Below are 16436 nucleotides of genomic sequence, written 5' to 3'. Positions count from 1 at the left end.
TAGCTGACAGGCCAGTAAGGAATCGTGCAACCATAGTATGCTCTTGGTGTAGTTTCTGTTTGTCACAACACAATGGTCTATGTGCATTTAGTCTCTCAAAGGCTGCCTTCACAGAGGCATAGTACTGGGCTAGACTTTGCTCTCCTTGCTGCAATTTATAAATCTCCTGCTCAACTTGATGAATCCGACTAACATTAGTTTCTTGAGAGTAAGTGTCTTGCAAATTATCCCACATTTGTTTTTGCGGTGGTATAATAAATAAGCCCATCGGCTATGTGAGGTTGCACACTATTCATAATCCATGACATGACAATATCATTGTCCTCTTCCCATGTAGCATACTTTTTAGTTTTGCCTTTGGGCTCATTTTCCAACAAAATATGTTTTCTACGATGCCCTGAGACAGACATCATGAATGTACGAGACCATCTCGCATAGTTAGTCTCATCCAACTTTACCGATGATTCATATGAAAAGGGATTTGCAAAGGCTTTATAATCAACCACTGTTTCAGACTTCATATCTGACTTCTGTGTTTCAGCCATGGGATAAGATAATGGGTTTGTTCCAAAATGCAGGTATAACCACACACTAACACACCCTGCTGAAACTCGGATCTGATGCGCACCAATTACCAACTATGAACCCGACTATATCAGATTTTAATTACACTTATAAATCTGATATACACGACCAACGACTGTAACACGCTGTTTAGATCCACTACCTGCATATATAACTTGAATTGAACTTTACCTAAACCATCCACCTCACAAAGGAACTGCGACAAGTTGCATACCTCGACCACACAACCGATTTCATATTTGAATTATATCGATCAGATTTGATCTAATCCATGTCTGCAACCTTGGAAGCTATCATGATCGAGACGTGACTGGTTCATGAGAGACGCTGCAGGCTTCTTCGACGTCCACACTACCACCATCAACACGATCTGAAGTCAGATCCAAAACAGTCGGGTCATCACGTGATCCATGTTGCAGTTTGGGTCGGACGTCCGATCGAAAAACATGCGTCTCCCTGCTCCTACCATGCACAACAATCTCAGCTTCCACACGCACACCAGTCGTTGTAGACGCTGTCAACGATCACCACCCGATCTGCGTTTCTGCGTTTCTGTTGGGACGTCAGATACCAGGAGGAGGAAGATGGGTCGATCAGATCAGACGCTGTACACGCTGGCTTCAGATCTGCATTTCTACTGCGCACGCTGAACCCGATCCACATGTGGGCCCATCAAGTCATATGCCCAGAGTAACTTTCTGCTTTGATACCATGTTGAAGACGAGTAGGGTTTCACGCAAATCAGAAAAGAGAGAGAGAGAGAGAGAGAGAGAGAGAGAGAGAGAGAGAGAGAGAGAGAGAGAGAGAGAGAGAGAGAGAGAGAGTCATTAATTGCTAATTAGGTCTAATCTCACTTAAATAGAGAGATTAGACACACCTTATTTACAATAATGCCCCTGACCTCTTGAGTAGTTACTAAACTACCCATAAGCGACAGTGACTACTTCTCAACAGAAAACAGCTTTCACGTGCTCTAGTTAATGCTTTTGTGTAGTGCAGTTGCAAAGAGGAGCCTTTCTTTTTATATTTTTTATGATATTAGTGAGTAGGATTTGATTTTCTTTGTTCTGGTATTTCTACATTTAGTTATGGCCATTGACTGTTTCTGGTTAAATGGATTTTCTTTGCAAGATCCAAGATGTTTCTTATATGCATAGAACTTGTCTTATATATCAAGAGATTGTTTGTCTTATTTTGCTCCGAAGAATGTCTGCCTACTGGTTTATCACATGGTCTCCAGTCACTGTCTTTTTACTACTGTTTTGTGTATTGATTTATAAATAACAGATTGCTTAAGGCAAGCCTTACTGTTTTTGTGCCTATTAAGCTTAATGGCTGAGCGGTTTGTAGTGTTGTGATTGTTTGTGCCAGTTGGGTGCACGTGATGTATTCATTTTCTTTTTAACTGCTTTTGTCTTGTTTGTATGGTTAGTCTTCCGAAAGGTATTAATTTAATAACCTAACCTCTTTCCTCTGCGCTAATTTTTGTATCTCCTTTGGCTAATCATTTTTCAGAGAAGCAGTTTTACAATCTGAATATCCAGATATTAAAGTCACAGAGCTTGTTTTGTCAAATGGCATGCGAGTGTGTTATAAGTGCACAAACTTCCTTGATGATCAGGTGGGCATCTTTCTCTCTTACGATTCTAATTGATCTTATGCCCTACTTTGTTGTACATGTTTCATATATAAAAACATTTTGGTACATCCTAATGTTAAAATGTAATGTTCTTTATATATATATATATATATATATATATATATATATATATATATATATATATATATATATATATATATATTCAAAACCTGATAAAGGGTATTTCAGTCATTTCCCATTTGCACATATTCTTATTTGAGAATATGATTGCATTTTTCTTGTTTTTATTTCTTTTAGTTTTTTTTTTTGTTTTTTGTCATTGATGTAACATGGGGGCCCCTAAACATATAGGTTGGGGCCCCCTCCAACGTATATGTTGGACCCCCCCCCCCTCCTCCAACATGTATATATAGGGGTGATCCCCTTCAAGCTTTCTCAAGCTTTTTGTAAAACCCTTTTGGGATTCAATATATTGAAATTCATATTTTTTATGCCTTTATGCATGTGTATCCGTGCCTTTGTGCACTTGTGAGAGTTCTCCTTGTGCCTTTGTGCACACTTCTTGTTTCTAAATTTGTGTTTACACACAAATTCTCTCTTTTATAGAGATTTTCACATGGTATTAGAGGAAGGTTGTTTGGAGAAAGAAAACCTTGTGGTTCTTCACAATATCGAGTGCCTTCAACTTTTTGGTGATTGGCGTGAAGACTCCTCTCCATCCAATATTTTAGAACATTACTACAAGTAAGATTTAAAAGCTTATTGTGGTACATATCCTTTTCTCGCATCTTACCTCTCTTATGGGTGAAAAAGACTCTTATTTTCTCTTGGCTTCAAGCTTAATGGCTCCAATTATCATGTATGGGCCAAAAATATAGAAGCCCATATTAAATGTAAAGGGCTTTGGGGTTACGTTCAAGGCTCAATTCCAGAACCGGAGCCTAAAATCACTTTGGTTGAAAGATGAGAAATCAAAATTCTTGAGGGAAATGAAAGAACCAAGGCTCTTGAGGTATATAGCAAAAAACATGAAGAGTGGAAAATGAAGAACTTAAAGATCTTGTCATGGATCTTCTCCTCCGTTGAGACAAGAATCAACGCCAATATTATAAAGTTCAAAAAAGGCATCTCAAGCATGGAAGTACTTTGAAAAGATGTACACTTCTAGGGACTTGTCCTATAAGTATTATCTCCAAAAGAGGGCGTTAATTCTTCTTCAAGGGAAAATGACTATAAGGGAGTATTTTGCCGAACTCTTCCATTTAGGATGAGCTTGTTATGCTCGAACCAAAGTGGAGTGGAGAAGCCATAGAGCTTCGTCATAAACAATTAAAAGAAGATCGATTTTTAAATTTTTTGAATGGGATAAGGCCCGAGTTTGAGCAAATTAGATCTTCTCTTCTATCCTCCTTCACCTCTCCCTTTCTTGAAGACGTCATTACAAAATTAAGTGGAGAGGAAACTCGTATGGGCATTAGCAAGCGAAATCCAAGTGTTCTTGCAATGTCTACAAATCAAGAAGAGTATGATGGGGCGAATGCCGTTTCTAGGCTCGGGCACAACTTGAGGACATATAAACCTCCTCATTTTAAAAATCAAAATCAAGGATCCAATGGTAAACAAGGCAGAATAAGGGACTATAGCAAAATTGTGTCACTTTTGCAAGGAACCGGGACACATCAAACCGGTTTATCCTAAGTGGAAGAAATTATTGGCTATGACAACCACATCCCAACCACAAAAAGAAGAAAGTACATCTACTTCCACAAATGGAGCTCTCTCTTTAAATCAAATTATGGAAGCCCTTCAACCTTTTCTTAAGGGAGCCATTTCCGGTGCCGTCGTATCTACTCCTTCCCCTCCATGTAAAACTTCTTGGCTTTTAGACTTGGGTGCTTCATTTCATATGTCTCCAAACATCTCTTCTCTTTCCAAATATTCTAAAAATTTGTCACCATCTTTTGCTTCAACCGCGGATGACACTTCTCTTGAAATTAAGGGGATTGGAAACTTTGAAACCCAAAATTTCTTTATTCCCAAAATTAGATTTATACCAAAATTAAATTTGAATTTACTTTCCATCTCTCAACTCTCAGACATTGGATATAACATTCAATTCTCATCTAATAAGTGTTTAATACATGATTACCGGTCCAGGAAGTTGATTGGGGAAGGCTCTAGGAAGGGAGACTTGTACTATGTGAACTCTCTTCAAATTCTTAATACTTCTTTTTGTAATGTGACCCAACATAAAGACATAAATGTTTGGCATAAAAGACTTGGTCATCCCAACATCACTAAGTTATCCTATTTGCATTTTATTAAAAATCTTTGTAAAAATATCTTCTCTTGTAATGATTGCATTCTTAGAAAAATGATAAGCATGCCTTTTGAATAAAGATCTATGTTTACCACCAAACATTTTAAAATTATTCATTCGGATGTTTGTGGACCGGCACCCGTCATATCCAAGGGAGGCTTTGCCTATTATGTGATTTTTGTGGATGATTTTTCTCGGTATTGTTGGATATATTCATGTTTCAAATCATATCATATGATAATTAGGAATCAATTTAATAGTAACTTAAAGATATTTAGGACCAATTCCGGACGTGAATCTCTTCGATGAATTTAAAAAATATCTTGAAGACTATGGTATTGTCCATCAAAGATCGTGTCCTAAGACCCCACAACAAAATGGGTTGACCAAAAGGAAGCATAGGCATATCATTGAAACCACTAGAACTCTACTTATATCCCAAAGCATTCCAAATTTTTTTGGGCCGAAGCGGCTCTTGCATCCGTTATCTTATTAATCGTCTTCCATCCAAAAATTTAGATAAAAATTTTCCTTTTGAGACTCTATATGGAAAAGAACCCGATTATAATAGATTGAGAATTTTTTGTTGTAAGGGTTTTGTTTTTACCGATAAAAATGATAAACTCTCACAAAAAGCCATTCATTGTGCTTTTCTTGACTATTTCGAAAATTAAAAAGGATTTCGATGTTATGATATTAAGAATGATAAGTTATGTCTCAAGGAATGTAATGTTTTTGGAAAATGATAGTGACTTTGAAAAGAATGAATCACACTTAGAAAACACCGACTATTCCTTTCTATTTGATTTATTATCTAAAGATGATGATCTCTCTAGTGACGATGAATTAACATATGATAGTGACAATGAATTGGTTAAAAACAATAAAGATTCTAATTCCCCTACATCAAGAAGAAAATATAACTAGAGTTCCTATCACCTATACTCATAGAGATAAAAGTACCTTTAGAAGTGCTATGCTATTGAACAGTACAGTGAACCTAGAGAATCTATCTCCTCACATGATACAAATCCTAAAAGAACCAAAATAATTAGAAAAACTCCCTCTAGATTCATATCTTTTAATTCTTTCTCTCCTAAATATTGGGCTTGTTTAAGTGCCATTCACTCATTTTGAACCAAAATTTTTTGAAGAGGCCAAAAGATGTGTCGAATGGAGAGAAGCCATGGAGAGTGAACTCAAAGCACTTAGGAAAGCTAAAACTTGGGAATTTCAAACCCTTCCCAATGAAAAGAAAACTATAGGATGCCGATGGGTGTTCAAAGTCAAAACCAAGAATAACGGATCTCTTGAGAGGTATATGTTAAAATATATGTATCATTACATATATATCTCTATATATATATGTAATACACCATAATACCCGATAGGGGTATTATGGTCATTTCACATAATACCCGATAGGGATACTTGTTTTTCTTTATTTTTTCTTTTAGCCACTTAAGGGGCCCTACCATAGAGTCGTTGGGCCCCCCAACGGTAATAGTCACGACTCCATGGGAGCCCCCTTTTGTGGCTTTCCTTTTGAGGCCATGAGGCCTCCCTTCCTCTCCTTTTTCTTTTGTATAAATAGGGGTGAACCCCTTTGTATTTGATTCATTCTTGAGAGCTCTCTCTCTTTCAATAAAGAGTCATTTATATTTTGTATGGTGTTGTCCCTTTGTGGGCTTGGCTATTGTCCTTTTGTTTGTCCATTGTAGGACATTGTAAGTGCTTATAGCACTCTTTGTATTTTCGCATATCTCATTGCATGGTATCAAAGTCACTCGGTTTTTAGAGGAAGAAGCGTGATACGTATATTTTTCATCTATTGTCTCCCTTCTCACTTCTTGGTGGCATTATGGAAGCAAAAATCGATCTATCCTTCAAACTCAATGGAAAGAATTACATGATGTGGGCATCGGCAATGGAGAACAACCTCAAAGGTAAGAAACTTTAGGGTTATGTTATGGGTTCCATTTCGGAACCTAAATTGAAGCTCATAAATACCGAAGGTGGACAAGAAAAGGCTCTTGAGGGAGATGCTCGCCTCAAATCCATTGAAAGTCCCCAAAAAGAAGTTGAAGATTGGAAAAGCAATCACGCAAAAATCCTTGCTTGGTTTATAAACAATGTCGAACTCAAGGTATGTGCTAATATAGCTAAATTTCGCCGGGCAAATTAGAACCACCAAACAAGGTGATTCAAGTATTCAAGATTACTATAGTGCTTTAAACCCACTTTGGGATGAGTTGGCTCTTTTAGAGCAAAAATGGGTTGCTATGGAAGATGTCGAATTGAGACAAAAGCAAGTGAAACAAGAACGATTGATCCAATTCTTATTTGGGCTACGTTCCGAATTTGAACAAGTGAGGTCATCACTTCTCCATAGATCCACCTTTCCTCCAATAGAGAATGCCATTACTGAAATCACCCAAGAAGAAACAAGGCTTGACATGTGTAAGAATATTGATGAAGTGCTTGTTGTCTCCAAACCCGACAATAATGTAAAAACCTATAAACCCCCCCATTTTGGAAAACAAGGAAACTATAATGGATGAAGAAAAATGATTGTATGTCATCATTGCTATGAGCCGGGTCACATTAAACCCGCTTGCCCAAAGCTCAATGAAACTTTCAAGTCTGAGGTGGCCTCTCTTGAAGAATCTACCACCAAAGAAGATGAAGGCAAGAATGGAGACCTCAAAGAAACCCTTGGTCAAATATCCATGGCTCTTCAACAAATCCTTAAAGCTACTTCCTCCATATCGGGTGCGGCCATTGCGTCTACATCATCACCTGGTACGTATTCTTGAATCTTAGACTCCGGAGCATCTTTTCATATGACCCCTCATGAAAATGCCTTAGTTGATGTGTGCATCAATTAAAAAGGCTCTTGTGTTTCTACGGCCGATGGAACCTCTTTGAAAATCTCTAGTATTGGAACGCTAAACTGAAAAAAAATCTCAAAATCTTTTTGTTCCAAAAGTTAGAGTTGTCCCAAAACTAAATTTAAATCTTTTTTTGGTCTCCCAAATTGCCGACCATGGATGTGAAATATCTTTCTCATCTAATGGGTGCTTTGTGCAGGATCTCCGGTCCGGGAAGCGGATTGGGCAAGGCCATAGGAAGGGGGACCTCTACTATATGGATCATCTAAACTTTCCTACAAACTATTTTTGTTCTTATGTCCAAGAATAAATATTGAAACTTGGCATAAAAGGCTTGATCATCCAAGTTATTCAAAAACGTATCTTTTTTCATTTGGAAACAAATTTTGTAAGGAAAAAGACATTAATTGCAAAGATTGTATTTTTGAAAAAATAAAGTCTATTCCTTTTCCAACTAGAACGTTTCTCTCTTCAAGGCCCTTTGAATTGGTGCACTCGGATGTTTGGGGTCCATCTCCGGTCATATCTAAAGGGGGTTACTCCTACTATATCACTTTCATCGATGATTTTACTCGATATGTTTGGATCTATTTTCTTAGTCACAAATCAGAAGTATTTTCCTTTAAAGAATTTCATATAAAAATTCAAAATCAATTTCAAAGTAATATATCTACTTTGAGAACTGATTCCGGTGGTGAATACTTATCTAATGAATTCCAAAATTATTTAACTCAAAATGGAATTTGTCATCAAAGATCATGTCCTAGAACTCCACAACAAAACGGACTAGCAGAAAGAAAACATAGGCTTATCATAGAAACTGCTAGAATATTGCTTGTCTCTAGAAATATTCCAAAAAAGTTTTGGGCCGAAGCCGTCTTAACCTCAACATACCTGATCAATAGAATGCCTTCTTCAAAATTAAAAAATGCCTCTCCTTAGGAAAAACTTTTTAAATTTTCCCCGGATTTCAATCGTCTTCGTATTTTTGGTTGTAAATGCTTTGTTATCTTACATAAGAGAGATAAGTTATCTCCAAAGGCAATTGAATGTGTTTTTCTAAGTTATGGGAAAAATAAAAAAGGCTATAGGTGTTTTGATTTCGAAAATGACAAACTATATGTTTTAAAAGATATAACTTTCTTAGAAGATGAGAATGGTTTTGAAAAAATAGAAAAATCAAATGAAAGTGATTATATGTTTTTACATGATCTTATTGATGACATAAATAATGATTCTATAGATCATCTTGAGAACCAAGAAGACACTTGTGATGTGTCCAATCTCGATATGTCACCATCAAGTGATGGTGATAGTAATGAAAATGTTAATGTTTACACTCGGAGAGATCAAGGAAGGCCTATTAGTGCTTTAGAAAAATACTCTCAAATTTCTGAATCTTCAGAAGAGTCCCCCGTTCGGCACTCTTCTAGAGCATCAATACCCCTTAATAGGTTTGTTTCCTATGAGTCTTTGGCACCCAATTATCGAGCATGTTTGATAACCTTATATTCATATTATGAACCCGCTCACTATAATCAAGCTAAAACTCTTCCACATTGGGTTGAAGCAATGAAAATAGAATTAGATGCGCTAAAAAAGGCTAATACTTGAAAAATAGTCAAACTACCTCCGCATAAAAAACCTATTGGATGTTGCTGGGTCTTTAAAGTTAAAACTAAAAGCGATGGATCTTTAGAAAGATATAAGCCAGGTTAGTTGCGAAGGGATATTCGCAGGAATATGGAATCGACTATGAGGAAACATTCGCTCCTGTAGCCCGAATGACTAGTGTCCGAACTCTAATAGGTGTTGCATCATCCAAAAAATGGCCTATATATCAACTCAATGTGAAAAACACTTTTCTAAATGGGAATTTAAATGAAGAAGTATATATGGATCCACCATCTGGAATTAATATTGGTTAAGGTCAAACTCTTAAACTTTTAAAAGCCCTATATGGTCTTAAACAAGCCCCAAGGCTTGGTATGATCGTTTTAGTGATATCATGGTTAAATTAGGATTTCACTCATGTTATACTGACACTGCTCTTTTTGTTAAAAGTACAGGTACTAGCATTGTGATCTTATTGCTTTATGTTGATGACATGATCATCACTTGGAACAATCAAAATAGTATTGTTGATGTTAAAAACATGTTGAAAAGTAATTTTGACATGTCTGATTTAGGCTTTCTTCGATATTTTCTTGGTATTGAAGTTGCATATTCTCCTAGAGGATATATTTTGTCACAGATGAAGCTTGCTGCAGATATTTGTATCAAGTCTGGCATTTCAGATGATAAAAAAGGTAGAGACTCCAGAGGTTATTAATGCTAAATTAAGGTTGGAGGACGAGGTTCTTCTGGAAGATCCCACACCCTACAGACAACTCATTGGATATCTTACTTACCTAACCATCACCAGACCAGACATCGCTCATGTGGTTCACTCTGCAAGCCAATTTCAGCATGCTCCTACAACTGTGTATATGAGCGACGTACTTCGGGTCATCCAATACACCAAAAACACTATAAATAAAGGGCTATTTCTATCCTCATCCTCTTCATTAAACCTTCTTGCTTATACTGATGCAGATTGGGGAGGTAACTCTAATGATAGAATCTCAACTACTGGTTTTTGTGTATTTTTAGGAGATTCCTTAATTGCGTGGAGATGCAAAAAGCAACAGAAAGTCTCGTTGTCTTCTACTGAAGCCGAATACCGGGTTATGGCAACCACAACAATGGAACTAGTTTGGCTTCGTAGCTTCTTAAAGACATGGGGGTTGATATTGCTGGAGCTTCAAAACTATGCTGTGACAACAAGAGTGCCATATATATTGCAAGCAATCACACCTTCCATGAGCGCACCAAACATATCGAGATGGACTGTCATTATGTTCAGGATGAATTTCTATGAGGAATAATTTCCTTTCCATATGTCACTTCAGAATATCAGCTGACAGACTTCTTTACTAAAGCTCTTCCTGCCCCTCTCTTCATGTTTCTTCTTGGCAAACTTTCCGTCATCTCTCTGTAAAGTTTGAGGGGGGGTGTTAAAATATATGTATCATTACATATATATCTATATATATGTAATACACCATAATACCCGATAGGGGTATTATGGTCATTTCACACAGTACTTGATAGGGGTACTTGTTTTTCTTTATTTTTTATTTTCTGTAACTTTTTATTTTTTCTTTTTTTTTTATAATTTCTTTTAGCCACTTGAGGGGCCCCACCATAGAGTCGTTGGGGCCCCCAATGGTCACAATTGTGACTGTTGGGGGCTCCCAAAGACTCCATGGGAGCCCTCTTTTGTGGCTCTCCTTTTGAGGCCATGAGGTCTCCCTTCCTCTCCTTTTTCTTTTATATAAATAGGGGTGGGCCCCTTTGTATTTGATTCATTCTTGAGAGCTCTCTCTCTTACAATAAAGAGACATTTATATTTTATGTGGTGTTGTCCCTTTGTGGACTTGGCTATTGTCTCTTTTGTTTGTCCATTGTAGGACATTGTAAGTGCTTATAACACTTTTTGTATTTTCGCATATCTCATTACAGTATAAAGCCCACTTAGTGGCTAAAGGGTATAGTTAAGAATATGAGATTGAATATGAAGAGAAATTTGCTCCAGTAGCACGTATGGTTACTGTCAGATGTTTCATTACCATCGCTTCAATTAGAAAATAATTTTTTTTTCAAAAGGATGTCAAAAATGCATTTTTAAATGAAGATCTTAATGAAGAAGTCTATATGGATGCTCCATTTGGTATGAAAATTCCTAAAAATAAAGTTCTCCGTCTTCGAAAAGCTCTTTATAGTTTGAAACAAGCTCCCAAAGCTTGACACGATAGGTTTAACAATATAATGATAGAAAATGATTTCTCATCTTGCTATACTGACACTGCATTGTTTGTTAAGAAATCTGGTGCAGGAATTGTTATATTACTGTTATATGTTGATGATATGTTAATAACAGGTGATGATACAAAAGGAATCAAGAACATATATATATATATATATATATATATATATATATATATAATTTTTTTTTCAAAACCCGATAAAGGGTATTTCGGTCATTTCCCATTTTGCGCATATTCTCATTTGAGAATATGATTGTATTTTTCTTGTTTTTATTTCTTTTAGTTTTTCTTTTTTGTTTTTTGTCATTGATGTAACATGGGGGGGCCCTCAACATATACGTTGGACCCCCCTCCACACTTCTTGTTTCTAAATTTGTGTTTACGCACAAATTCTCTCTTTTATAGAGATTTTCACACCTAATGTGCTACCTTATCTTATATTTTGTTTCTTTGTCTTAGATTGTTAGTAGCATTTATTTCATTTTGCGATTGTACATATTTGCACTGCACATAACAGAGTTAGAATAGATCATGGCAATTGCCGCTCTAAACAGTATCAGTCCTTGGAATCTTGTTCCGCTTCTTTAGAAGAATTCAATCATTGGCTGCAGATGTAACAGCAAAACTTCATTTCCTGAGAAAAATCTAATATTTCATATTTTCTCTTTTGTGAAGTTCTTACAGGAAACAAGTAGATGTTATGAATACTGAACTAAATAGGAAAAGTTTTAAGAAAAAAAAAGAACTGTATAAAATCTTTCAAGATTTCTTAGGTTTCAACAAAGATCAGTGTAATTGTCAACATTATAAAGAGATACAATGACAGCAGTAAAGGTTTTTATAATTCAAAATTTTATCCTTGGAAGTACATGTGACTGTTTTAGGATGTTTGTGAAAACAAAAATTGTAAATGGTTTCAACAGAGTTGATAAGAGGAGTCCCTGATGTCCATCGTCTTGAAAGACAAAAAGTCCAACCTGTGCCTCAGGGATACACAAAATTGTGGGATATAAGGTAACTTGGGTATCATGTGCAAACACCATAAAACACTTTGATAAGTTGAAAGTTAATTGTTTTATGTGAGTGATTTTCACTCAGGTAAGATATTCAAGTTTGTTTTCCAATGGAAAAGAATCCATCCAACCCCACCCCTACTCCCACCCCCACCCAAAACATGCATTGACACAGTAAATTTTTCCACAGGAAAATGATTTGTGATTCTTCTTTTTTCCATTCTATTTGCCAAGGTGGTTGATTGCTCCTCAGCATGATTTATACTTGAGGTCCCCTCTGCTAAGATGCCATGACTTTTCCGCCAGGGGATAATTTTTCATCATAATTCTTAAGAACATTTTTTGTGAAAAATAAAAAGCACAAGAAAAGCATGGTGACTAGTGTAAAAAGAAATAATTCTAAAAGAAACTAGTTGTATAGGTCACCTAGATTGTAAGATGCATACTTTTTTTACCCTCAATAAGAACCAAGATCGCGAAACTACTTGACTTCTGCTATGTAAAGCTTATGGCCACTTTTTCTCTATCTAAACAGTTCAAAAAGAGTTCTGACTTTTTGTTTCTTACAGTTTTTCAACTTGATTAGCTGGCAGTTGAGGTACTTACATAATTATATATCTTTAACAGATTATTTTCACTGGGTTCGCATATGGTGGTCTCTCTGAACTTTCAGAAAGAGACTATCTCTCATGTTCAATGGGGTCGGCCATTGCAGGAGAAATTGGTATATTTGGTTATAAACCATCTGTGCTGATGGATATGCTTGCTGGAAAGAGAGCTGAAGTTGGCACCAAAGTTGGATCATACATGAGAACTTTTTCTGGTGATTGTTCACCTTCTGACTTGGAGATTGCCTTGCAGGTAATTGGTTTCTGTAAGAAACTTTTTTGTCAATTTCAAAAATATGCACTTCTTTGCAGATAGTGCATTTTAACTCAGCACATGTATGCAAACTGCTAACACAGCACACTCATGAGCGCACAAACAGATGAGGCTATCTTGATGTAGGTCTGAGGTTGTCCATTGTTTAGTAATTCCGCCAATTGAGATCATGATTGGTTTTGATTGACTTGTACCAGCTTTGATCTCATCGAAGAAATCACATTCATGTCAGAAGACAAATTTCTGTTTACAAACATAAAACATTGAATACTGATTAAATAAATAACTTTCACAGTTAACATAATTTAAGACACTAAACAAAAAAGATGAAGCCAAGCATTGGGAGTGGTTGAGAAGAATAGATACTACTTTATGACTCACATGTCAAAACTAACAAAACAAGGGAACATATTTTAAACAAATGAAGAACTTTAATTGCTAAAATCATGACAGGAAGCACATATTTCTAGCTGAATTTTTTTTTACAAAAAAATAAGTCCTAAACCACTATTTTGTGATGCCGTTACTACTTACTACCTATGTTCGCAGTTCACACTCATATTTCTGGGTGTTAGTGCTTGAGTGTTGCTACATGCTGCCATATATAAATATATTATGAAAAGCAGAGTAAGTTACACGGTTCTTGCATCCTTTTTGTTTTCTAGATTCTTGTCTCAATATTTTAGAACAGCTCTCTCTCTCTCTCTCTCATGAAAACATAACACAACCAGCTGCACCACCACACCTTCCTCTAAAAAACAGCTGTCATACAAGCTATACCTATGTTGCATCATGTACCAGGACTTAAACCATGTGACATAGGTACAAGTTTGATTGTGCTCAGCCTAGGTGGGTCCAAGTCAACCTATCTGGATGTTGGTCATACAAAGGCAGGTAAAGCACAAAATTACTGTCACATTCAGGTGACACCTGTTCAGAAATATAACATGTGTATGACTAGTATTTGTGCTACCCTTCTACTCTTGTACATATTATTATTTTAGAGGGATATTCTTGTACTTAGCCATGGGATTATGTAGTCAACCATTTTTGCCGTTTTGTAAGCAAAGGGAGGCTAACTCCCATATATTGTGATACCATTTTAGTTACTGTTTTAATGAAGCTTCTAGTTATTGCTCTCTCTTCTTTTTTCATGGTGTATGCCCTAAATCCATAGGTTTGTATATGGTATCAGAATGATATTCAAATCAAAATTCGGATTTTGTGAAGTGTTTTAGAGGAAGGGAACAACTTCATTATGAACCCTCAATGATGGGCCCTCTTGCTGGCATCCACATAGTTGAAGAGAGTTTGCCTGATTGAGGTAGGGGATTGCTCAAGGTTGTAAGTAGAGTATCGTTACCCTTATCGGTCAACCCAATAGTAACGTCATATTGTAAATGTATCGTAAATTTTAAATAAATTTTTTTTTTTAAAATCCAAAAAATCAAGAAAAATCAAGAAAAATCAGAAAAATTCAGTAAAAATTCTAAAAAACCCATATCACATGAAATAATGATGAATTGCACAAAGTACATACATAAAATCACATTATGAAACATTTTTGTCTCTATTAAATACTACAGTAGTCATACTTTCATATTACATAAACAAAAACATCTCACAAGAACAAGTTTTTCAATAAAACATGAATACGTGATACATCAATAATCATAATTATCTTTATTATCTTCTTCCTCTTCTCCTTCTTCGACATTCACATCGTCCCCAAGATACATGGGGTATTCATCATCTACTTCTTGCGCTCCTTCCATGTTAATCCATTGAATGTCCCCTTCATTCAAAAGAGCCTCTGCTTCTTCTTCAACCTATGCATCCAATTCATCAAAATATTCCAAACTAATGGGATCATATTGTTAAATTGTAATCCATTGTCATTGTAATGTTCATATATATTTTATATATATAAAGAAAGATACATATACATATATATATATATTTCATATATACGTATATGTATCTTTCTAATTATATATATAAATATATATTAGCCTGAGGGGTATTTTAGTCTTTTTCATTTTTGCGCATATTCCTTTTGGAATGTGCATGTAATTCTATTATTTATTATTTATTATTTTTTTTCACTTTTTTGTTTTGCCTTGGGAGGGCCCCACCATGATTGTTGGGCCCTTCCAACGGTCACATTTGTGACCGTTGGAGGGGCTCCAACGATCACTTTGGGGCCTCTCCAAGGCCCCCCTTTTGTGTTATAAATAGGGGTCCTCTCCCCTTTGTATTCTCATTTTTTGGTACTTATGCTCTTCAATTCGTTCAGTACAAATCTCTTATATTTTTATGAGTGTGAGCATTTGTGAGATTTAGTGGGTTGTGCTTTTGTGCACAAGTGTTCTAAAGAGTTCTTATTGTGTATGTGTGCACGTGTTTATCATCAAGAATATTAAGGTCTTGATCATAGTATCTTGTTGAAGATACTTTCACATGGTATTAGAGCTTGGTGAAAGATTGAAGATCATGTGATTCTTCGTTTTTTGGGTGCTTCAAAAAACGTGCCTTTGGCTTCTTGGAGATTGGAGTGGGGGCTTCTCTTCCTTCAATATTTTAGAAGTTTCCTACATCAAGTAAGACCTAAAATCTTATTTTGGTACATGATTTTTTCTCTATTCTCTTAGCTCTAATGGGTGAAAAAGACTCCCATTTCTCTCTCGGCTTTAAACTTAATGGCTCTAACAATCACGTTTGGGCCGAAAATATGGAGGCGCACATTAAAGGAAAAGGTCTTTGGGGGCTATGTCCAAGGCTCGGTTTCAGAACCGGAGCCTAGGATCACCTTGATGGAGAGAGGATAAATAAAAATCCTTGAAGGAGAAGAAAGAGCCAAGGCTCTTGAAGATTATAGCAAAAAACATGAAGAATGAGACATGAGAAACTTCAAAATCCTCTCATGGATTTTCTCGTCCGTAGAGACAAGAATCAATGCCAACATTATAAAGTTCAAGAAATCTTCTCAAGCGTGGGAGTACCTTGAAAAAATGTACACTTCAAGGGATTTGTCCGACAAATACTATCTTCAAAAAAGGGCCTTAACCCTTCAACAAAACTAAATGACTATTAGAGAGTATTTCGCGGAGTTGTCTTCTATTTGGGATGAGCTTGCCATGGTTGAACCCAAATGGAGTGGAGAGGCTATTGAGCTTAGGCACAAGCAATTAGAAGAAGATCATTTTTTCAATATTTTGAATGGGCTTAGGCCCGAATTTGAACAAATCCTATCATCTCTCCTATCCGCCTTCACTT

General features: G+C 36.1%; 1 protein-coding gene across 2 annotated transcripts in view; it reads left to right on the top strand.

Moving 5' to 3' along the window:
- LOC149828662 (Insulinase (Peptidase family M16) protein) overlaps window positions 1-16436 on the top strand; it is a 185489-nt gene that overhangs the window by 117972 nt on the left and 51081 nt on the right. For both annotated transcript variants that reach the window (XM_090017672.1, XM_090017671.1), the window contains exons 10-11: window positions 2101-2206; window positions 12906-13139. In XM_090017672.1, coding sequence (XP_089873798.1) covers window positions 2101-2206; window positions 12906-13139 — 340 coding nt within the window. The remainder of the gene's footprint in view (window positions 1-2100; window positions 2207-12905; window positions 13140-16436) is intronic.

This window comes from Nuphar pumila, chromosome 9 (assembly GCF_984573655.1).
Source record: "Nuphar pumila chromosome 9, dmNupPumi1.hap1.1, whole genome shotgun sequence".
NCBI classification, from domain to species: Eukaryota; Viridiplantae; Streptophyta; class Magnoliopsida; order Nymphaeales; family Nymphaeaceae; genus Nuphar; species Nuphar pumila.
This window is presented reverse-complemented; position numbering and strand designations above follow the sequence as displayed.